The sequence below is a fragment of the Malaclemys terrapin genome, chromosome 7 (genome assembly GCF_027887155.1).
Source record: "Malaclemys terrapin pileata isolate rMalTer1 chromosome 7, rMalTer1.hap1, whole genome shotgun sequence".
In the NCBI taxonomy this organism is placed as follows: Eukaryota; Metazoa; Chordata; order Testudines; family Emydidae; genus Malaclemys; species Malaclemys terrapin.
The window spans coordinates 97,167,211-97,192,760 of NC_071511.1; the positions used below are offsets into that span (position 1 = coordinate 97,167,211).

At 40.2% G+C, this 25,550-nt stretch overlaps 1 protein-coding gene across 6 annotated transcripts in view; it reads left to right on the forward strand.

Moving 5' to 3' along the window:
• CPEB3 (cytoplasmic polyadenylation element binding protein 3) overlaps nt 1-25,550 on the forward strand; it is a 186,505-nt gene that overhangs the window by 68,147 nt on the left and 92,808 nt on the right. For all 6 annotated transcript variants that reach the window (XM_054034807.1, XM_054034812.1, XM_054034809.1 and 3 more), the window contains exon 4: nt 13,303-13,359. In XM_054034807.1, coding sequence (XP_053890782.1) covers nt 13,303-13,359 — 57 coding nt within the window. The remainder of the gene's footprint in view (nt 1-13,302; nt 13,360-25,550) is intronic.

The following is a 25,550-nucleotide window of genomic DNA, read 5'->3' on the forward strand; positions in this document are numbered from 1 at the left end:
TTCCCCAGTCACTTGTGTCACCTAGACCAGTTGGCCTTGTCCCCTCTTTTGGCCAATGTTCCTAACCAGCTGTCCTATTCAGAGGAGGAAGAAGGGGAAAGGAATTGGAACAACCATTTTTATAGTGAGCAAAAGGGGATTTCTTCAGCCTCAAAACTTCTAAGCATATATGTGTGACAGACTTGCAAATATCCTATAATATCCTGAACAAATATTATAACATTAAGATAAACCTTATTGAATTAGGGTTAATACCTTTTGAGGTACATTGTATTAAAATGCAATTGTGTATGTGCTGTTGTGGCACTGTGTGTATGTTCTTCAGTATAGAGGAGTGATCCTAATGAACATTCTCCATTACCAGCCTTTGAAGTTCCTCTGTGGGGAGGGAAGCATATACTAGTTCAAACTGGATTCTCCAGAGACCGAGACAAAGAAAAGACTTTTGGATAAATAACTTTAATTTATACTAACTGAAGGCCTTCTTCCCGATCCAGCAAATGGACAGGATCCCTGGCCCACAGAGGACCCCAGTGCTTAGGGGAGGATTGGAAGGATTTGGCCTTCTGAGGCCTCATAAGACAATGTACTTGTTCTGAGCTGAAGCTCTAATGGACTTGTAACCACAAGGATGCCCGTAGGGTGGTGTATTAAACTGCATTTCCCAGAGTCAGTATGAAAGTTGGGAGGAATTCTGCTGAGCTTATTAGCATGCATGTAAGTTCTTTTATTGTTTTTTTAATGTTTTCTCTGTAATGCTTTTTACTTTAAGAATAAAGTTGGCTTGCTTAGGAACTGCTACATGGTACCTTACATCTGTAGCAATTGGACGGTTACCTGCCTCTGAAGAGAAAGTAAGCAGGTGTCCTGTCTGTGCAGGAAAGGACACAGTGAAGGCAGGGGAACTGTCCAGTCTGGGAATACCACAGTCAGAAGGGAGAGAGACTCGCATCTCCGTCTGAGAGGAGAAACAGTTGGGGAGCTGAAAGCCAAGAGTGGGTATCCTTACTGAACCACTGAGGGGAAATTTGCAGTTGCAGTTTCTCTGAACTGTGACAATATAGTCACTGTTTCTCTTTCACAACCACTTTCAGGAAGTTTCCAGGGCTATTACAACATATATCCAGGGGACCTGGATTTGGAAAGTTTATTTGACCAGGAAAAGATAAACTGTGAGTTTGACATCTGAAAATCGTAAAAGAAAAGGAAACGCTCTCCCTATTAATGATGAGCTACTGGACATGGCTAAGAATATTTGGTTGATATTAGCCTTGTTCACAGCCAGATGTAAGAGGGCAGATGGCCTTTATCAGGTGCCAGGATAGAGGGGGTAATATATCCTAACCTGCCCTTCTTCTTGCTCATTAATGGTGTCAGAGCTGATGAAAGGAGGAGAGGTTCCAAGACAAGTTTGGGCTATCATATCAGACAAGGATGCTAAAAAGATTGGTTTTTGGATGAGGGAAGGGTACTTTGGGTATCTCAGTAGCCAAATTCTGTCATGGGCAAGATATCAATTTAATCTAATGGGCCACCTTCTTGAGGAGCAGATAAAGGAGCTGGTGACTAAGGAGCATGTAGTATCCACCCACATCCTACTGGCAGTTGAAGTTGCTTCAGACTATTCATGGCATCAGCTATTTCTTTCAAATGATACTGTTGCCTCTTTTTGAATTAGGCCTTTCATCTAAAGCTTGGTCTTATGTGAGTCCTCCTGTTCAAGGAGGGAAGAGACTTTTCAGCCTCAAGATGGGCAAGATGCTGGAGAAAATGGAAGAACATCAATTCCACAGCTAGGTCTTTCTGACTCTTCCAACATGGTCAAAGAGGAAAGGCTCGCACATTCTCTTCTTGTGTCATCCTCAGGCTTCCAGCCTCAATTCATGAAGATATCACCTCAGAAACATCGGAAGAGGCAATAGTAAACATCTGTGATGAGGCAGCTGAACAGTGATGGGTCAGCAGAGTGGTGTGCTGAATCTGCTACTGTGTTGTTGGTTTTTCCCTCTGTGCTCAGGAACATGCAAAGTCATCAGCAGGAGATTGTGGAATTCAGAGGAGAGTTAGAAAGAGCGGGTCACAGAAGCAGGATGTCTGGCCCCTAGGAAAAGTGTGGTATATGAAGGCAAGTTGAATGATATTGAGACCCCCCCACGTGCTAGAGGCATACAGCCTTAGCAGATGAAATACCTACGGTGCATGCCTCAGTGCCCCAGTTGTACCCTAGTTATTGGGGACTTGCAAGACAAGGTTTGGTACTGCAGCACGTTAAAGACCTCACAAAAGTTCTACAATTACATATTTAATTACCATAGAGTGCTGGGTACAAGTGCCTGGCTTGGATATACAGTTTAGGTCTTCCCCATGTTGCCTCTGACCCCATTTTAGTGATCCTCCCTAGGCAAAATTGCTCAGAGCAGCGATAAGCTCTGTTAAATATGTGGGCCTTGGAAGAAGTGCCTCAGCTTTACAGAAGAAAAGGCTTCTGTTCACAGGCACCAGGAAGCATATTCCTCAAGTATAAATATGCAGAGACAACACACTCAAATCATAGTTACTAAGGTGGGTTTTACTGTTTGTGAAAACTTAGAAATAGTATGTACACTATTTTCTATTTCCCTATTGCCACTTAGCACATCGTTGCAAGATAAATATTTGCTGAACACTTTCCCATATACCTATGTTAGTCTGTGATTGTTGAATTCAGACTCTGACTACATATACATCAGATACTCAGAGGCAAGATGTTTTCCAAGCAAACTTTAATAACTTTGAATGTCCTGCCTTTCATCTAAATTTTCAGTGCTATATCACATTAATATTGCCTTGTGCATTTAATTCTATATTGTTTGCAATGGTAATAGAGAGATTTACCTGTTTTTTAAAAGGCTTACTGGGTTAGTGGAGACTAAGCTAAGACAGCGTTCTGTAGCAAAGCCCTCCTTTGCCTCCATATACAATAGGACCCATGTAAACTACCAAACAATAAACTACTGGTATTTTTCTCTTATCAGATTTTTATTCTCCTTCCTGTTATGTTGTGTTATTTCAGTCAATAAAAATATTCTAAAGTTTTAATGTTGTATAATTTGAAGTTATTCTAGAGAAAGATACATTTTTCTAGGGATGAAAACTTTGTTAGAAATCTCTTTAGAAGCCAAAAATAAATGACTGATCTCCTTTAAAAATAAGTGTGATTTGAATACATTTTTAAAGGCCATGTTGTGGTATCTTCGCTTCCAGTATTCTGAAACGTAGTCAAGAATAACATTGGAGAATAAATCTCTGTAGTTGGTATGGCAACTAGATTAATTCTATCTAATTATTGTAAATTGTACATGTAACTGCTATTCCCTTTCCATCCATCTATATAAATAGCAACAATATTACTTCTCTAGTCCTTATAGTGATTCCACAGGGGTCATATGTACAACTTGTACAATTATTTAAGTTTAGTTTATCCAGGCTATATTGTTAATTAATCTCATAGGTTTTGTGAGTACAGTGGCATCTGTCACAGAAGGGACAGTCAATTTTACATCCTACTCTTCAGTTAATTGCTGGCTTTTACCTTGAAGCCCACTTTCTGTTCTAATTCTATGGAGAATGCTTTGGCAAAGAAATTAGAGTCTTGTGGCATGACCGAAGGAAGGTGAGAGGAAATGAGACAGGATCATATATTTGTGTTCTCTCAATCTGAAGCTGAACTTTATTTATGTTGCACTAAATTTCACAATTTCCCCATTCAAGTGAAATGAATGTTCCTAAATTGTTTTACGTTGGAATCTCAGTTCTAAAAATAGTATTCACTGGTCAATTCTTCACAACACTTGCTGTAGAAAAACTAATTCCAGCATACTATCCACTTCTTAATGTCTCATTCCCTTGATGCACCCTACCAGTGCCCTTCCTGTAAACATTGATGAAGAAGGGACACTGAGGAGAGGAGAAAAAAAAAAAAAAAAAAAAAAAAGGTTAGTTCAGTAGTTTGTTCAAAGGGAAACAAAATACATGTTTCCTTTAATCTTTTCACTGGGCTAAAGGACTTTTTTTCTTTTCTTTTTCCACCTGTGTGTGGACACTTATTTCCTTCCTGGATCAAATGAATGTTTCATCTAGTCTAGGGTGACCAGACATTCCAATAAAACCATATAGTTGTATGGTTCTGCCCTGAAGCTTGAGGGTTTATAACCCTCTTCTTAAAAAAATAAATAAAAATCAAACTTATCTAATGTAACTGTCATGAGCATGTTTACCACTTATTGGCCTACATCCAGTGTATCTATTTTCTGACATGTTTCCCTAGATGCTGAGTCTTTTATTTTTCTCTTTGTTAGGTTGGGGATGCAGACATTAACTGATACTTTTTAAAATCTTCCCTGCCACATCCTTTCATTGATTTATGGCTTCATGTGCATCTGCAGCTCTGATAACTCAATTTTCTCCATCCTACTTTAAAATCCAGCATCTTATAAAGAAAATTATGCAATATTTTAAAAAATAATTGTGTGGGAGGCTAATTTTTCTCTAGTAAGGTTATGAATTTGCCCTTTTTCAACTTTGAATAAAAGAAGCTTAACCAAGATGTCTAACACAGTGTTGATGCTACACATAAGATATGTACATGGGGGTTGACGGAAGACTTGCCTATCCCCTTTGACTGAAGCCATAATTCCTGTTTTATTTTCCTATTCAGTAGGATTTATTGTAAAATTGATGTACTAGATACAGTAATGTTATGAAAACTGTGACCATTTATGAGCTAAATATACTTCTGCTGCTTGCAGATCCTCACATATTGCATGTGGCATCTATATGACAGCAGCACAAGTATTTTGGCTATGAGGAATATGCGGCTTGTTAATAAATATTTTATTGCTCTCTTGATGCTGGCTTTCACTACTCAGTAACAGCATATCTTCTTGCCTATTCAATGCAAATTAGAAGAACTTACTCAGGAACAAGCTTTTAAACTGTCTAGGCCTCTGCTGCTTCACATTAATACAAACTATTCTCATAACTAGTGGTTGTCAGACATGTACAGTGCAGGTCACCATAATGTTCATTTGTACAGTGAGAAAATGATCACATACCATGACAACTATGATGAATAGATCCTCATGTCTGGTTGTGGTAAACAGTAGTCTCCATGTTCTGTGAGCACACATTAGGTTGACACATTGTAGGTTAGAAATAGGTGCTTAAATTATAGTTGCTTCTTGATACTCTTAAAATTCGGAAGCATCCAAATGGAGTTGAATTTTTGTAAGTCTCTAAAATGTTTATTATGGAAATACAGCGGACCATTAACTATAGCACTGCTGCTGTTACTGTTGTAATTCTTTTGCCCAGTAGGTTGGTACAGTGCTGTATAAGTATTAAATGTGTATAGGTTGACTAAGCAACAATGTGCTGAAAATCTGGCTGCCCTTATTCCTAGTCTTCTACATTACCGGTCATTGTGTAACTGGAGAGTATCCTGGTAAAGATGCAATTATTAAAATAAAGAAATAAATTCCCTTCTCTGCTGGAACATGTGGAGTCATTAACCTAAATCCAGTCAGCTGAGGTCACATGCACAGATTTATGTAGGAGATTTCTTAACCTTTAGGTCTTCCTGCAATCTGACCTCCCCCCCCCCCCCCCCGGCCCTGGGTTATGAATGTTAGTTGAGAACGGACTCTTGATTTTTCGAAAGATTCCCCCCCCCCATATTTTAAGCCATGATATTTTCCCCTTTGTTTTCTAGAAGACATAGAATACGTGGTTTTGAAATCAAAGCGTGGCATGGCTGCCTATATTGTAATTACTCTCTTGATTTCTGGGTAGAGAGGGAGAATTACCTATGTGCCTGTTGGAGCTCTGAGGGCTCTCCTTCCTTCTACCTTCCTTCTTCCTTCAAGGCACTCTTCTATAGCTGTCATTCTTCCAGCTGAAAAAGTGGTTTTGAAAGGTATCTGGTCAGGTTTTCAATTTCATCCTGCTAAAAGGATAAAGGCACTCTCCATGGCTGAGTGCCACTTCTATATTACTCCCAACCATTGCTTCTCTGGCGAGCAGTTGATTTGGGATTGGAAATCAAATCAAAGTTTTAAATATGGCTTTGCAGAGCACTACTACTAAGGGACATGGCTTCTGATTTCAAATTGGATGAACTCCAAGGAAATAAGAAGCAACTGTCATTGGGATGGGATAAATCAAAATAGATTCTTGTTTAGACAATTGTAAACTAAAAAAATCCTAGTTTTAACCAGGAAGAACAGGTGGTACGCAGGTTTCTTTACCAAAACTTTTTCTTATCTAACACTGTCCTAAGAAGGCTTACAAATGCAAACATATTTAGGACCCTTTTATAGTATTGGCAACTACATTAATCACTATTATGTAATACGAATGTTGAAGCTTTCAAGATAAATTTAGCATTGGTCATGAAATCAAATTTTAGCCATCATTTTTATCCATTCCTTCTGAATGTAATGTATTACAACGTTAATTGAATACATAGTATAATATTATGTACTAACTTTATTGAACAAAATGAATTGATGCATATGAGGCCGCATTTTATGAATGTAAGAAATTCTACTTTTTACAGCTCTTAAGGTGTGGAGATCCATTGTACAGTACTGTCCAAATGTGATGTTGAAATTGACAAGAGAGCCTGCTGCCAGTCTTAATTTGTAACTAGTGTGACTATTGTGTCCTCTTATAATTTGTAACTAGAATCAACAATTACTCTGAGAGCTATGCTGACAGGGGTTCTTACTCCTGTTAGGATAACCTAAACTGGCAGGTCAAAGGGTAGGGATCAGACAAAATGCAGTCCTTTCTTCCTCAAGGTTGGGGGTTGAGTGATAGGCCAACAACCTGTGCTCATTTAAAAAAAAAAAAGTTAAAATACAGAAATAAAGCAAGATAGCCATTCCAGCAAACATCATGACAAAGTGATGGACTCTTGCTTAATAAGAATTGAGAGTCTTGGTGAAAGCCACCAGGAAGCCAAGACTCTGAGAAGTTTTTTTACTAAAGCTGAAACAAACTATGAAAGTAGGTTTCTGGAACATTAGACCAATGGTTCTAACACCAAACCCATGCAGGTGATGGAGGAAATGTATGAATATAATCTCCAAATTCTTGGAATAAGCAATTGTTGATTCCAGGAGCTGAAAAAAATTCAAAAATGAAAATAGTCTTAATATATGCAGGGAATCAAAATGGTTGTTACTCTGAAGGAGTAGCTTTAATTATGACTTGCAAAGCAGAAAAATAACTTATACAGTGGGACCTAATTAACAACTGATCTCTCAAAGCTATGTTTCAAACACAATAAATGAAAATGGCAATATTATTGGAATGGAAATAATGGAAACTCCACAACATTGAGAAGGAAGCCAAACTTAACAGTGAGCTCTACTTCCTGAGCAAATGCAAGAAACAAAACATCATCCCCAGAGGACTCACCGTCTATAATCCTCTGACCACTACATACCATTCAGAAATTGGTCCTATAAAAATATATTACTTCAACCATCTTGTCTCTCTCATATCCTGGGACCATCATGACTACAATAACACTGCAAACAATATTTGCACCAACAAATAACTACGATGATGATATTAAAAAGTCAGTTGTACATTTTGCCTTCAAACTCTGACAATTTTCTCAAACATGGCATCTGTTTAGTAATGGGGGACGTCAATGCAGTGTGTGGGGGTGATAAGAGAGAGGAGAAAGCAATGGGAAAGCATGGCTTTAGTTGCCAAAATCAGAATGGTGAAAGACTGATAGAACTGTGCTTAGTATCAAGGATCCTAATTGGCAGTAAAATGGAATTCCTTAGAGGGAGTAACCAGGAACCAGATTGACTCAACAGTGTGCTGGAAGTAAATTTAGATCTGCCCTGTGGGCATACAAAGGAGCTGATGTGTGTCAAGCTTGAAGATCAAACTTAAGAAAAACAAAACCACCAAAAGAACCAAGAAAACGGACAGCAAAAGCCTACTAGACAGGACATTACAGTAGCAATTTCAAATTGAACTGAAAAACAGATTTCAGATGGTACAAGACTTAGATCCATCACAAAAAGTCAACATTAATGTGTCATGGTGCTTTTTGCAGGTATGTTGAACTCTGTGGGGGGGAAAAAAAGGAAACAAGTTAAAGCAAACATTAGCTCCTCAAAAATACTCCAGAAAAAAGCATTGGCAAAAATCTGTATGAAATAAAGGATAAAGACATGTAAAGTAGCACAAGAAGAGGTAAGAGGAAATACATAGACAACAATGTCAAAGACGCTGGAGTGCCTACTGAAAGAGGTGGTGATAAAACACTTTACCAACTCAACAAGGCTCTAAACGGCAAGTTTACATTAGCTTGGGGGCCATGTTAGTTGGGGGTTAGGTCTTGCTTTGAGCAGGGGGTTGGACTAGATGATCTCCTGAGATCCCTTCCAACCCTGATATGCTATGATTCTATAATTCTATGTTAAGGATAAACAAGGAAAGACTCTAACAGAAAAAGAGCAGAGACCGATGGGCAAGCACTCTAACTCCACAAGAAACCGTTAACTTTGTCAAAGAATTTAAATAGCCAGAATTAGACATTGTAACATCTCATATCACAAGCAAAAAAGTGAAAGTTTTAAAATCTGGGAAAGCTGCAGACCAAGTCACTAGAGAAGTGTTGAAAGCATGTGAGGATGAAACCATTGATAAAATCACTGAACTTTTCAGCAAAGCATGGGACTAGGAAAAAGCCTCTAGAACAATGGAAAAAATCATTATACTGTAGTCAGATACCAAAGAAAGATGACACAAGTAACTGCAATAACTGGTGAGGTGTTATTGCAGAAGGCTTTTTCTGTCACTGAAGGGAGTGTATCATCTTAAGCAGAAAAAAAACACGTAGTTGAGGCAAAGCTAAGGGAGGAGCAGCCTGAATTTTTACCTAGAAAATCATGTGTTGACCAGATTTTCACCTTAAGAATAATCATCAAAGAGCATTAAATGACAGAAACAATTAATCATAAATGTATTAAAGTATTTGACGGTATCCGTCACAATTCACTCAGGAAGTGTCCTGGTATGCCAACAAAAATATCAAGACCTTCATAGCAAGATACAGCATGCATGGTTAAAGTACATGCAGACTTGAGTGAATAGTTTAATATAGATACTAGTGTCAAAAAGGATGCTTTCGCCCACCTCTCTGTTTGGCATTGACTTCATTATGAGAAAAAGTGTAGCTGGATACCATGCAGACATTATGTGGTTCAGTAACAGTACACTAGAAGATTAAGATTTTGCTGACATCTCTTCTAATTGACAGCTCAACTAACATGCAAGCAGACCAAAAGACCAGCATTGCAAGAAAAATTGGGTTAATTAGTTGTGAAAAAACAAATCTAATGAGAAACCCAGAAAACCCCAACTCAAGTATTCTTAGCCTTGGTCTACACTAAACCCCCAAATCGAACTAAGGTACGCAACTTCAGCTACGTGAATAACGTAGCTGAAGTCGACATACCTTAGTTCGAACTTACCCCCGTCCAGACCCGGCAGGCAGGCTCCCCCGTCGACTCCGCGTACTCCTTGCGGCGAGCAGGATTACCGGAGTCGACGGGGAGCACTTCTGAGTTCGATTTATTGCGTCCAGACTAGACGCGATAAATCGAACCCAGAAGTTCGATTGCCTGCCGCCGAACCAGCGCGGTAAGTATAGACAAGCCCTCAGAAGGCAAAGAAATAGAAGAGGTGAGTCAATTCACATACCTTACTAGTGCAAGATAGTAGATAGTGCAAGATAGTAGAGATATCCAGAAGAAATAATATTTAGGAATTGGCAATAGATGCATTCATCAGCTTAAAAAGATTTGTTCATTGAAAATCTACAACTTAAAGACCAAACTATGAATCTTCAACTCAAATGTTATTTCCACCTTAACATATGGACGTGAAAGCTGGAAAAACACAAATGGTATAGACAAATGTCTAAATGCATTCAAAGGCAAATGCCTCAGGGAAATACCGGTATTACGTGGAATAAATTTATAACAAATGCCAAGATTCATCAGAGTTCAACTCCTTATCTACATAGTTATCCAGAAAAGAATATGGAAATATCTGGGATGTGTCAAGAATGATGCCAGAGTGTCTGTCATGGAAGGAGTCCCTTTGGGCAGCTGGAGGAACATGTAAAAAGGGCCAACTAAAAGAATCCACAGTCCTTAGAAAGGGAAAACTCAGAGGACTTGCAGAGAGCAGCTCAGAATAGATGAGGGGAGGGGAGGGGGCTATGGGAGGAGCCCTCTTTGTGCTCTAAGCAACGTCACGTGACATGGGAAAGATTGTCAATCTCTGAATAAGCTTTTCGTAATGGAGACAGATAAAATTTTTGCAGCCTAAATATACCAATTACAGATGTACTAGCAAAGTACATAATTGAAACTATACAGATAAGTGTGAAACTAAGACTAGCAAACTGAAAATGGCAGGTGTGACTTGAGTACAAATATTGATTAAATAGTTTTCAGAAGACTTTTTTTATGTGACATGAATGAGACGTGAGTGTCCATGCCTAATTTTCAACTCCTAGCATCTTTTGTTCCAGACTTCTCTTGCTGCATTTCTGCCTGTTGCTTTCAAAGTTAATTAATAAGAGGAGCTGTTTTGGTATTCCATGGTATTGACACGATAACTGGGTATGTGGTATAGTTCTTTAGGAGTGCAAGTATAATACTTGATCTCCAAAACTGATGACTTTCCAAATCAGTCATACCTACTTTTTAACACAATCTTCTCCTTGAAACATGTTCCTGGTTTCAGATGGCAGATTTATACAGAAAACTTTGGCATAAGATAAACTTAAGTACATAGCAAAAAATTAAAACTTTGATGCTGAAATGCTTATGTGACATTTCATCATCTGTTTTTGGCCTACTATTTTTACACTGAGTAATTTGCCATATAATATACTAATATATTTTGCAGTTAATGCAATACAATGGGCACTCACTATTGGAGTCTTTTCAAAGCTGTATGGGATAGATTCTTATTAGATCACCCATATTTAATATGGTATTAATACAAGAGTGAATTTTCCACTATTTTGCTGTTTATTAAGGCAATTAAATTATTATTTTTTGGGTGTGGGGGCTTCAACTGGCATGATGAGAATTTTCCCACAAGGTCACTTAGCTCAGTAAATGCATGTATATCTCCTTGCTTGTACAACCTACATTTTTGCTACTCTTGAAAGATAGCTGAAAAGAAAACTTAAAAATAGCAGGCCAAGGGCAGGTGACAAAATGTCATGCAGGCAGCACCTGGCATAGTGACTGCCTGAAAAAAATAACCAGATGTCTCACATTTGATTCTATTTTTGTAGCTTGTTAAACAGCAGAATTTCAGCTTTGGCAAAGAAAAAACAGAGGTGGCGGGGGAGGAAAGGGGGGAGAGAAAACCCAAACCTCCTGCATCAGCATTGGAATTTCTAGTTTCTTTATAACATTATCAGTTTTTTCAACTGAAAACATAATTGTAAAAATTAAATAATTGGTTTGCAGTACTAATAACTATAATTAATTCTTGTATTGTTTGGCAGAGATTGGTATTTGTGTAACATTTGTAACCTTGTACTAATAAATGTACTTAAAGGGTACTGTAATAACTTTGACAAGAATATAGAAGTATTTTTCATATTCTTACACTAACTAAAATAATGGCTGTGCCAGTGTTTCTGCAGCGTCGGGTTAACATAATAATACGCTGTGAACTTTAGTAGTTTGTCTCCAATTGGAGAGTCTGAAGTAGTTTAATGGAGAGCTTCTAAGAACTTTTGACTCAGGAATTTGGAAAATAAAGTGAAAATTCTGTGTTGCCACTCCCTACCAAAAAAAGTGAAGTGCCGCCTCTTTCTTTATACTATTGTGGTGTTATGTAGCTTTATTTACTGTAGCTTTTCCAAATTAATTTAAATGATTAATTATGAAAAATTTGTTTTTTCTTAAATGCTTAGTCAAGTCATAAGTGTCTTGAATCAGAATGTTGCATCTGTGCACTAAGAGTAGTAATTATAAGACGATAGTCTTCTGTGATTTCAGATTGAAGGCTTTCATTTCTAGGTAGAAACTGAAAATATCGGAGAAGGAGAAACAGACAGATTGTCCTCCATTCTTCTTTCAGGGTACACTTTCTAAAAACAGAGTGAGGTTTTAATTTTATCTTGAGAATCGTTGGGTAGGAGTGGGGAGGGACATCTATAATAAAGAAACTAGTTGGCTATATTGTTCCTTTAGCAGAGTAGGTCTTGAGCTCTCAGTTTCAAATCCTAATATATCAGGTTTTTCCCCCCCACCAGGCGATAAATATTAGCCTTTTACCTAGCTCTTCCTGACTTAATCACAATTCTAAGGGCAACATCAGAACATGGACTGAACCACAATACTCTTAGTCAAGAGTCCATTAGTAAAGTTGATTATAAGTGGATGTAATTGCTATTCCTGATTTCTTTTTTTTCTCTTTCATGTAGCATGGAAAAAGATCACATAATAGCTTTCGGTTGACTGGGATTTTTGGTTCAGAAAGTCCTATAATAAAGTTTTCAATGTTATTTCCCCAGGGCATGTTATAATATTTCATTAATCAGATAATCTCTAAGTGAAGATGAAGATTAATCTTAACAGAAGTAGAGCTAACTTCTATTTCTTGCTCTTTGAAGTCAAGGCTGACTTTTTGTGGACCCTCTCTCTCTGGGGACAAGTATCACTACTTTGATTCTTCCTTGCAATCTCTAGTGATTGGAATATCCAGAGAAAAACTCAGTATTGTGTGGAAACTATCATGGAAAACACTGAACTCCTTGTTGGCATTGCAATTTTGTAGGGTTTCTAAAATGATTTGGTCACTTATGCTATTTACTTTGAAGGCTAACCTAAAAGATGAAGTTTCAGTGAAGTGTAAATACAAGCTTGAGTAATGAAGTTCTGTCTCTTGTATAAAGCATAAGGCAAATTGAGAGAGTTCTTAGAAAATCATTATTACTGTCTGCTTTATTCTTCCAGTTGCTTTGTTGCTTGATCTACAGTATTTTAACTTTTTATACTTCCATTTTATATATTCTATATTTTAAATCTACGTTCACCTAGATGTTCATTCTGGCAGACTGAAATTACAAATAACATGACCTGTTGCAATGGCAGTATTTAACTTTGGAATTCATTCAGTTTCAAAATAAGATACCGAATTTTAGCCTTTTTGTGTGTGTGATGTGATATTAATAAATAATCTCTGTTTACTTTGTAGGGCGTATGGGAATAAACTTCCATCATCCAGGAACAGATAATATTATGGCTCTTAACAGTAAGTAGTTTGTGTCTATAACGAATTTTTGACATGAGTAATATTTTTTTACATGTTCTTATAGTTTATATATGTGTATATATAAATACACATACACACACAATATAATTGTGTGTGTGTGTATGTATATTTGTAGAGAGGAGCGGTAAACTAAAACGTGGAGTGTGTATTAAATCGTAACTTATTGTTGAATCAATAGAAACTTAAATTTGTGGATATTACATTATAATCACTCAGCTAATACAAATTTTCTTAGTATGATCGATAATGGAACACTTCTTTTACATCTGCTGTGTGTACTTTATTGGGCACCTGGTAATGTCTGTCTACTACAGTTAAGGTTGTACAACTGTTTCCATTATAGTCTCCTGTTTTCATGTGTTCAAATCTTGCTGAATTTTTCTATGCTTGGTCTCTGACTCAAGGTGTTTATTTTATTTTGGTGTGGCATCCCCACCAAATTGCTTCAAAATTTCTTCAATTAAGGTTCAGAGAGGATGAAAACATATTTTCCGAATTAAAAAAACCCACCTCCACTTAAATAAGGCTGTACTGAATGTTTTGAAATTCAAATCCTGAATAATGGGATGGACCTAGTTAGTCTTCATTTGAGAACTAGTGCTTTGGTTTGGTTTAGAAAATAAAAAGGTTAAGATTAATTATGACAGATGTTGTTAGTCAATGGGTGCAATATTAATGTTAAATCTAGAAGTGGAAACTTCAGAAAAAACTGTTAAAATCTGATATGAAAGCTGTTTGGGTTCTAAGAACAAACATGATATCTTCTATCATAATAAGTAGGGGAAGGTGCTAAGAGCCACCAAAGTGTATTACAGAGCTGAGCATGTGAATACTTACTCAGTCATTTGATCACAGGGAAATACTTAAAGTAATTGCTTGTGGTTATTCTTAAACATGCACTGAAGAGGTAAAACAATATGGATCCTGTTAGGGAAAATATAGAGTTCTGCTTTATCACATATCTGCAACCTGGAACAAAGGGCCACTGTGTATGGAAATGTACAACAAACTTCCAAGCTTCTTATAGTCCAAGGTGAAGCCCTTGTGTGACACACACACACACACACACACACACACACACACACACACACACACACGGAAATAGTTATATTTTGAGGTGAATATGACTAAAACCACTATTGAGAGAGCTGCTCAAATGTGTAGAGGGGAGGAAACAATCTGAAATACCTGCTGCTGTGCTTTGACATGAATATTGGTCTTGGGGAGCATGTGTGTTAATTATTTTTAACTTAGACATTTCAATGCACTGATTGCAGTCTTCTGTGTGATAGCATTATAATTGTGATAGTGCAAGTACTAATTTTAATTGAATATTTAATTTTTATAAAATAAATATGAATACAGGATAAATTCCTGTAAAATAGTGACCGGTTTCAGAGTAGCAGCCGTGTTAGTCTGTATCCGCAAAAAGAACAGGAGTACTTGTGGCACCTTAGAGACTAATAGATTTATTAGAGCATGAGCTTTCGAGGACTACAGCCCACTTCTTCGGATGCATATGAAATATAGTGGTTACTGAAGTGAGTGTTCTGTATAAACGTTAGTTCCCAAATGGAACAGCAATAAATATCATTGAGTTTTTTATGCAAACTCTTGCTTTCTAAGTAGTTGAACGTATTCTACTTTTATAATTATCCATAGAAACAGGTAACTTGTTTCTTCAGAAAAGAAACATGCTGTCTTCTTCCTTTTTTTTCTTTTCTTTTCTTTTTTTTTTAAGGAGAAGGGAAATACAAGTATAATACTTCTTACCTCATACTGAATCCCTTTGAGAGTTGGTGTTCTACAGTAGGTGTTATGTCTTATTGATTTTACTAATGATGATAATGGACCCTTTCAAGCCTGGTTTAAACATATATGAACAGGATATATAATCCAGTTGGATGGTCTAAGTATACTAAATAGAATGATTATCATACATATTTTTATTATGTAAATTGTGGAATTGTTGAAAATTTAGCAGTACATACAAATGTTCATAAACAAAGACTTGCAAAAGTTATGCATATGTTTTATAAATATTTCCAAAATAAGTGAAGAGATGTATTTCCTTCACCTGAGTCTTTTCTTTGAATTAAATTCACCACAAAGTCTAAAGCTTGCAGAAGGTCCCCAAACTATGTTTAAGTCCCGTGTTAAGGACTAGATTGGGGTGTAAACGGTTGGGTGGGCCTTTGTAAGCCCTCTGTGCTGAAGTAAATAGAAGCATAAAACTTGTTTTTTGTTTAATTTTGAAATTTCTTGTATGATTTGCTGTTAAGTCTATTTAATGTGTTTGTTTTACTGTTAACTGCAGATATCTAATTTAAGCATTCCTGACAAATACAGAACTCTATTTCTATTTGTTTAGTCACAAATAACAGACTATCCTACTGCTGTAAGGTGCACCATGAATAAATAGTCCAAGTAGAAACATCCCTATACCCTGCCAAAATAATCACACTTTGAATCCGAGAACTCCCCAACGGAGATTTCAGTTGAACTGTCTCTGGGGGTAATTGGAGAACTGACAGTTTCTTAAGTCCATTATGATGATCAAATTTAAACATAATTTATATGCAATCTCATACTGGCTCTTTGAGTCAAAAAACTCACCCAGTATCTTCTATTTATAGTGTTTAGCCAGGCAGTCAAATCTGAAAGTGCTCATGGATAGATTGGGAAAATAATGACCACTTTGAGGTAATGAGCGGGTAATACAGTTCGTCTGTGGGATGGAGTAAGGCTATAAACATTCCTTATCAAAGCAGCTTAAAATGGCCAGGACCATACTTGAGCAGGGTTTTGAAGGAGATCATACTGTCACTACCATCTTAGGCCGTGTCCACACTAGGAGTGCTTTACCAGTATAGGAATACTGTGTCAGTTAGGAGTCATACCTCTTCTTGCCCCTGACCAACATAGTTATGCCAGCAGAGAGATATAGTGTGGACCTGACCTTAGTGCAAGATTAGTTATCAGTGGTTGGAGTCAACAAATATTCTATTGGGGGCGTGGGGAAGGAGTGTGTGTGTGTGGGTGTTCAGGAACAGTAATAATCACTGAGATAGAAGGGCAGGTAGCTTAAAGCTAAATGAGTTAAATAATTATGAATGCTTTTCTTATTCTTGCTGTTAGTGGCATTCAGCACATCTATTATAGTGGCATGGCAGCGCAGCTAGAGTTAAGGTTGCATCATGACCTCTGTTTAAAGGTTGACATTTGGATTGGCAGCTTAAGAAAAATCTGTATTTTACTAGCCTGAGAGGTGGAGGCGTGGCTACTTCCTGATTCTGGGGCAGATTACTATGGTGTGTCCTGTGTGCTCTGCCAGGGTTTTCAGTGTGTGGATTCTGGTTGATTCCTGGATCATGAGATTGCAGAAATTTGCTGGAGAGCAAGTTGCACACCATGACCTGGGGATGTCTGATTTGGCTATGTATGCAAATTGAGGGGAATAAATACAATTGCTAAATGACTACTAATTCCTGCCAATAATATATCTTTTCTGTTCAACAAACTAAGAAATTCAGTGGTAAAAATCCCATTAATGCAGAATTAAGGTTGTTTGGTGATATATCATCCTCTTGCAGAATGTTAAATTGAGTAAAACTAAAATTTCTGAATACCAGGAAATACACAGGCAAGGTTGTCCATGGCAAATTTAACTCTGCCCTGTTTCAGCGGTGCCCTGATATGCCTTGTTAACTAACACACACACACACCTACCTACCTACCTACCTTTAGTCTGCCAATCACACAGTTGCTAAAATGTAAAAGCTCTTCAGCTCCTTTGACAAACCACTCACCCTCAGCCACAGGATTCTGTCTAACACTATTAAAGGCCAAAAAGGGGGAAAAAGTTGCTCATGCCACCTTCCCTCTGTTCCCCTGGAGCTGGCGATGACCAATAGGAATTACTTGGATACACTCCAAGAGCAGTCAGTGCTTTAGATACACCTACACTAAACCCAGGCAGTAGTTGGGCATGCTTGGAAAAGGTATGTTTGTGGTATGAGGACCTGTGTGGATTACTTTGAGGTGTGTGACAGATTATAATATGAAAAGATCTGTTTTTCACCCTCCAATGTGTGTGAGCAAAAGGAAGAGCTGCATGTGTACCTTCAGGATACATTATTTATCATTTCTACAAATACATTAGAAGCAAGAGGAAGGCCAAAGACAGGGTAGGCCTCTTACTCAATGAAGGGGGAAAAACAATAACAGAAAATTGGAAATGGCAGAGCTGCTTAATGACTTCTTTGTTTTGGTTGTCACCAAGAAGGTTGGTAGTGATTGGACGTCTAACATAGTGAATGCCAGTGAAAATGAGGTAGGATCAGAGGCTAAAATAGGGAAAGAACAAGTTAAAAATTACTTAAACATCTTCAAGTCATCTTCAAGGGCCTGATGAAATGCATCCTAGAATACTCAGGGAGCTGACTGAGGAGATATCTGAACCATTAGCGATTATCTTTGAAAAGTCATGGCAGACGGGAGAGATTCCAGAAGACTGGAAAAGGGCAAATATAGTGCCAATCTATAAAAAGGGAAATAAGGAGAACCTGGAGAATTACAGACCAATCAGCTTAACTTCTGTACCTGGAAAGATAATGGAGCGCATAATCAATTTGCAAACATCTAGAAGATAATAAGGTGGTAAGTAACAGTCAGCCTGGATTTGACCAGAACAAATCTTGTCAAACCAACCTGATAGCTTTCTTTGACAGGGTAACAAGCCTTGTGGATGGGGGGAAGTGGTAGACGTGGTATATCTTGACCTCAGTAAAGCTTTTGATGCTGTCTCGCATGACCTTTTCATAATGCAACCTAGGGAAATGCAACCTAGATGGAGCTATTATAAGGTGGATGCATAACTGGTTGGAAAACTGTTCCCAGAGAGTAATCATCAGTGGTGCACAATCATGCTGGAAAGGGCATAACGAGTGGGGTCCTGCAGGAATCAGTTCTGGGTAAGATTCTGTTCAATATCTTCATCAATGCTTTAGATAACGGCATAGAGGGTACACTTATAAAATTTGTGGACGATACCAAGATGGGAGGGTTTGCAAGTGCTTTAGAGGATAGGATAATTCAAAATGGTCTGGACAAACTGTAGAAATGGTCTGAAGTAAATAGGATTAAATTCAATAAGGACAAATGCAAAGTACTCCACTTAGGAGGGAACAATCAGTTGCACACATACAAAATGGGAAATCACTGCCTAGGAAGGAGAACTGTGGAAAGGGATCTAGGGGTCATAGTGGACCACAAGCTAAATATGAGTCAACAGTGTAACACTGTTGCAAAAGAACCCGAACAAACATAATTCTGGGATGTATTAACAGGAGTGTTGTAAGCAAGTCATGAGAAGTAATTCTTCTGCTCTACTCTGCGCTGATTAGGCCTCAACTGGAGTATTGTGTCCAGTTCTGGATGCCACATTTCAGGAATGATGTGGACAAATTGGAGAAAGTTCAGAGAAGAGTAACAAAAATTATTAAAGGTCTAGAAAACATGACTTATGAGGAAGATTGAAAAAATTGGGTTTGTTTAGTCTGGAAAAGAGAAAACTGAGGGTATGTCTACACTACGAAATTAGGTCAAATTTATAGAAGTGGATTTTCTTAGAAATTTATTTTATACAGTCGATTGTCTCTCCCTCCCCCCCGCACTCCAAGACCATTAACTCGGTGGAGTGCATCCACAGTACTGAGGATAGCGTCGACTTCCGGAGCGTTGCACTGTGGTAGCTATCCCACAGTTCCTGCAGTCCCCGCCGCCCATTGGAATTCTGGGTTGAGCTCCCAATGCCTGATGGATCAAAAACATTGTCACGGGTGGTTCTGGGTACATGTTGTCAGGCCCCCCCCTTCGTGAAAGGCAATGGCAGACAATCGTTTCGAGCCTTATTTCCTGGGTTACCTGTGCAGACGCCATACCACGGCAAGCATGGATCCTGCTCAGCTCACCGTCACCGTACGTCTTCTGGGTGCTGGCAGACGTGGCACTGCATTGCTACACAGCAGCAGCTCATTGCCTTTTGGCAGCAGATGGTGCGTTATGATTGGTAGCCGTCGTCGTAGTCGTCTCCTGGGTGCTCTTTTAGCCGACCTTGGTGAGGTTGGTCAGGGTCGCCTGGGCAGACATGGGTGCTCCTGGCAGACCTTGGTGAGGTCTGTCAGGGGCACCTGGACATAAATGGGAGTGACTCCAGGTCATTCTCTTTTTTTTTTTAAGTTTCGTCTCATGGGGATTCAGTCCTGCCTGTAGTCGTACTGCACCGTCTTCTGGCGAGCAGCCAGGAGACGAGGATGGCTAGCAGTTGTACTGCACCGTCTTCTGGCAAGTAGCCAGGAGACGACGATGGCTAGCAGTTGTACTGCACTGTCTGCTGCCAGCCTAAGATGTATACAAGAGAGATGGAGTGGATCAAAACAAGAAAGAGACCAGATTTGTTTTGTATTCATTTGCTCCCCCATCCCTGAATAGTCAGGGGAGGGATAGCTCAGTGGTTTGAGCATTGGCCTGCTAAACCCAGGGTTTTGAGTTCAGTCCTTGAGGGGGCCATTCTGTGTGACAGTTGTGTGTTTTTCTCCTTGATGCAAACCCACCCCCTTTATTGATTTTAATTCCCTTTAAGCCAAGTCGCCCCTCCCTTTGTCAGAGCAACAGCAGACAATCGTTTCGCGCCTTTTTTCAGTGCAGATGCCTTAGCACGGCAAGCATGGAGCCCGTTCAGATCACCGCCGCAATTATGAGCACTGTGTGACATTGTGCAGTCTATATGGTTTTATAAAAATATGATTAGTGAATATAATGTAACTGGGATATGCTTCATGCAAAAGGTCTCTTGTAAGGTATCATTACAAAGCTTATAATCTACTGAGTGTGATAATCCTATTTGTACCACTCTTGTTTCTAAAACTAGAAATATAAAATATAACTCTGAGGGCCTATTGCAATTATGCAAAATGTGAGCCATTAATGGTGGTTTGGAATCTTGATGACTTCCATTAACAGGACCATTGTCTACAGATAGTTGTGTTTTACCTGTTAGTCTTCTTGTATATGTGTGTGCTGGCAAGTGGGTAATGAAGTCTTGCAGTGACATGTGATCATGTCACCTGAAATGGAATCCATCTTTAACCTAGTGCTTTTCCAGTGAGGGGGGGTGGAAGCCCAGAGGGACAAAGGGTTCCCGCCTTATGCAAAAGATATATAAAGGGGTGGAACAGAAAAAAGAGAGAGAGGAGCCATCATGAAGAATCCCCTAGCTACCACCTGAGCTGGAACAAGAGCTGTACCAGGGGAAAGAATTGTGCCCAGGCCTGGAAGGTGTCCAGTCTGAGGAAAAAACTTACTAAAGCATCTCTGAGGGTGAGATTATCTGTATTCAGTTTGATTAGACCTAGATTTGTGCATTTTATTTTATTTTGCTTGGTGACTTACTTTGTTCTGTCTGTTATTACTTGGAACCACTTAAATCCTACTTTCTGTATTTAATAAAATCACTTTTTACTTATTAATTATCTCAGAGTATGTATTAATGCCTGGGGGAGCAAACAACTGTGCATATCTCTCTATCAGTGTTATAGAGGGCGAACAATTTAGGAGTTTATCCTGCATAAGCTTTATACAGGGTAAAATGGATTTATTTGGGTTTAGACCCCATTGGGAGTTGGGCATCTGAGTGCTAAAGACAAGCACACTTCTGTGAGCTGTTTTCAGGTAAACCTGCAGCTTTGGGGCAAGTAATTCATACCCTGGGTCTTTGTTGGAGCAGGTGAGAGTGTCTGGCTCAACAAGTCAGGGTGCTGAAAGTCCTGAGCTGGCAGGGAAAATAGGAGCAGAGGTAGTCTTGGCACATCGGGTGGCAGCTCCCAGGGGGGTTTCTGTGATCCAACCTGTCACACACTGTAAACATCACTCGCATATACTGCAGGATAATGCAGAACCAGAACCTGCAAAAGCAAAACCGAGTAGGCGACGGCAGCGCGATGACGAGAGTTATGAGGACATGGACACAGACTTCTCTCAAAGTACGGGCTCTGGCAATGTGGACATCATGGTGTTAATGGGGCAGGTTCATGCCATGGAATGCCGATTCTGGGCCCAGGAAACAAGCACAGACTGGTGGGACTGCATAGGGTTGCATGTCTGGGACAATTCCCAGTGGCTGCGAAACTTTTGCATGCATAAGGGCACTTTCATGGAACTTTGACTTGCTTTCCCCTGCCCTGAAGTGCAAGAATACCAAGATGAGAGCAGCCCTCACAGCTCACAAGCGAGTGGTGATAGCCCTGTGGAAGCTTGCAACACCAGACAGCTACCGGTCAGTCGGGCAGATTTGGAGTGGGCAAATCTACTGTGGGGCCTGCTGTGATCCAAGTAGCCAACGCAATCAAAGAGCTGCTGATAGTGTAGTGTAGGGTAGTGACTCTGGGAAATGTGCAGATCATAGTGGATGGCTTTGGTGCAATGGGATTCCTTAACTGTGGTGGGGTGATAGACGGAACCCATATCCCTAGCTTGTCACTGGAGCACCAAGCCACCGAGTACATTACCCGCGAGGGGTACTTTTCAATGGTGCTGCAAGCCCTGGTGGATCACAAGGGACGTTTCACCAACATCAACGTGGGATGGCCGGGAAAGGTACATGACGCTCGCATCTTCAGGAACTCTGGTCTGTTTCAAAAGCTGCAGCAAGGGACTTTCTTCCCAGACCAGAAAATAACCGTTGGGGATGTTGAAATGCCTATAGTTATCCTTGGGGACCCAGCCTACCCCTTAATGCCATGGCTCATGAAGTTGTACACCGGCAGCCTGAACAGTAGTCAGGAGCTGTTCAACCATAGGCTGAGCAAATGCAGAATGGTGGTAGAGTGTGCATTTGGACGTTTAAAACCGCGCTGGCGCAGTTTACTGACTCAGGTAGACCTCAGCGAAACCAGTATTCCTATTGTTATTATTGCTTGCTGTGTGCTCCACAATATCTGTGAGAGTAAGGGGGAGACATTTATGGTGGGGTGGGAGGTTGAGGCAAATCGCCTGGCCGCTGATTACGCGTAGCCAGACACCAGGGCGGTTAGCAGAGTACAGGAGAGCCCGGTGCGCATCAGAGAAGCTTTGAAAACCAGTTTCATGACACGCCAGGCTACGGTGTGAAAGTTCTGTTTTGTTTCTCCTTGATGAACCCCCCCGCTTGGTTCACTCTACTTCCCTGTAAGCTAACCACCCTTCCCTCCCACCTTTGATCACCGCTTGCAGAGGCAATAAAGTCACTGTTGCGTCACATTCATGCATTCTTTATTAATTCATCATACAAATAGGGGGATAACTGTCCGGGTGAGGTGGGGGAAGAGGGAAGGACAAGGCCTCACTGCACTTTAAAACTTATTGAATGTCAACTTTCTGTTGCTTGGGCAGTCCTCTGGGGTGGAGTGGTTGGGTGCCCGGAGGCCCCCCCTCTGCATTCTTGGGCATCTGGGTGAGGAGGCTATGAACTTGGGGAAGAGGGTGGTTGGTTACACAGGGGCTGTAGTGGTGGTCTGTGCTCATGCTGCCTTTTCTGAACCTCAACCATATGCCGGAGCATATCAGTTTGTTCCTCCAGTAGCCTCAGCATTGCCTCTTGCCTTCTGTCACCAAGCTGACACCACCTATCATCTTCAGCCCGCCACCTGTCCTCGCGTTCATATTGTGCTTTTCTGGACTCTGACTCCATGCATTCTGTTGGGTTCTTCCAGTGTGGGAGAGACTGTATGAACTCGGAGAACATTTCATCGTGAGTGCGTTTTTTTCACCTTCTAATCTTCGCTAGCCTCTGGGAAGGAGAAGGTAGTGTGAGCGTTGAAACATTTGCAGCTGGTGGAGGAAAAAAAGGGAGAGTAGTAGTTAAAAAGACACATTTTAGAGAACAATGGGTAGACTCTTTATTTAAAATGGGTTGGCAATTTAAAAGGAAGGGCTGCAGTTTTCAGGTTAACGTGCAGCACAAACCCAACTAACCTCCCTGCTCTCCCCCCACACACACCCAATTCTCTGGGATGATCGCTTCACCCCTCCCCCCGCCATGTGGCTAACAGTGGGGAACATTTTTGTTCAACCACAGGCAAACAACCCAGCAGGAACGGGCACCTCTGAATGTCCCCTTAATAAAATCAACCTATTTCAACTAGGTGACCGTGGATGATATCACTCTCCTGAGATAAAGAACGGATGTTGTTTGAATGCCAGCAAACACTGGGACCATACGCTGTGTTATGCAATGATTCCAGACTTCGTGCTACTGGCCTGGTGTGGTAAAGTGTCCTACCATAGAGGACAGAATAAGGCTGCCCCCCCCCCCCAGAAACCTTTTGCAAAGGCTTTGGGGGTACATCCAGGAGAGCTTTATGGAGAAGTCCCTGGAGGATTTCTGCTCCATCCCTAGACACGTTAACATACTTTTCCAGTAGTTGTACTGGCCGCGATGTCAGGGCAAATTAATCATTAAAATTGCTTTTAAACCATGTATAATATTTACAAAGGTACACTCACCAGAGGTCCCTTCTCCGCCTGGTGGGTCTGGGAGACAGCTTTGGGTGGGTTTGGGGGGTACTGGGTCCAGGGTGAGAAACAGTTCCTGGCTGTCAGGGGAAACGGTTTCTCTGCTTGCTTGCTGTGAGCTATCTTCAACCTCCTCCTCCTCCTCAACTTCCTTGTCCCCAAAACCCACATCCCTGTTGCCTGCTACTCCATTGATGGAGTCAAAGCACAGAGGTGGGGTAGTTGTAGGGGCATCTCCCAGAATGGCATGCAGTTCATCATAGAAGCAGCATGTCTGGGGCTCTGACACGGAATGACTGTTTGCCTCTCTGGTTTTTTGGTAGGCTTGCCTCAGCTACTTAAGTTTCATGCAGCACTGCTGCGGGTCCCTGTTATAGCCTCTGTCCTTCATGCTCTTGGAGATTTTTTCAAATGTTTGGGCATTTCGTCTTTTGGAACGGCGTTCTGATCGCACGGATTCGTCTCCCCATACAGCGATCAGATCCCATACCTCCCGTTTGGCCCATGCTGGGGCTCTTTTGCGATTCTGGGACTCCATCATGGTCACCTTTGCTGATGAGATCTGCACTCACTTGCTGGCCAAACAGGAAATTAGATTCAAAAGTTTGCAGGCCTTTTCCTGTCTATCTGGCCAGTGCATCGGAGTTGAGAGTGTTGTCCAGAGCGGTCACAATGGAGCACTCTGGGATAGCTCCCGGAAGCCAATACCATCGAATTGTGGCCACACTGCTCCACAATACCCCAAATTCAACCTGGCAAGGTCGATTTCAGCACTAATCCCCTCGTCGGGGAGGAGTACAGAAGTAGATTTTAAGAGCACTTTAAGTTGAAAAAATGGCTTTGTCGTCTGGACGGGTGCAGGGTTAAATCGATATAACACTGCTAAATTCGACCTAAACTCGTAGTGTAGATTAGGGCTAAGAGGGGACATAACCATTTTCAAGTACATAAAAGGTTTTACAAGGAGGAGGGAGAAAAATTGTTCTTCTCAACCTCTGAGGAGAGGACAAGAAGCAATGGGCTTAAATTGCAGCAAGGGAGGTGTCATAACTATAAAGGGAAGGGTAACAGCTGTCCTGTGTACAGTACTATAAAATCCCTCCTGGCCAGAGACTCCAAAATCCTTTTCCCTGTAAAGGGTTAAGAAGCTCAGGTACCTGGCTGGCATCTGACCTAAAGGACCAATAAGGGGACAAGATACTTTCAAATCTTGGAGGGGGGGGAAGGCTTTTGTTTGTGTTCTTTGTTTGTGAGGGTGTTCGCTCTCGGGACTGAGAGGGACCAGACATCAATCCAGGTTCTCCACATCTTTCTAAACAAGTCTCTTCTATTTCAAACTTGTAAGTAAATAGCCAGGCAAGGCATGTTAGTTTTCCTTTGTTTTCTCAACGTGTAAATGTACCTTTTACTAGAGTGTTTCTTTGTTTGCTGTACTTTGAACCTAAGACTAGAGGGGAGTCCTCTGAGCTCTTTAAGTTTGATTACCCTGTAAGGTTAATTTCCATACTGATTTTACAGAGATGATTTTTACCTTTTTCTTTAATTAAAAGCCTTCTTTTTAAGAACCTGATTGATTTTTCCTTGTTTTTAGATCCAAGGGGGTTGGATCTGTATTCACC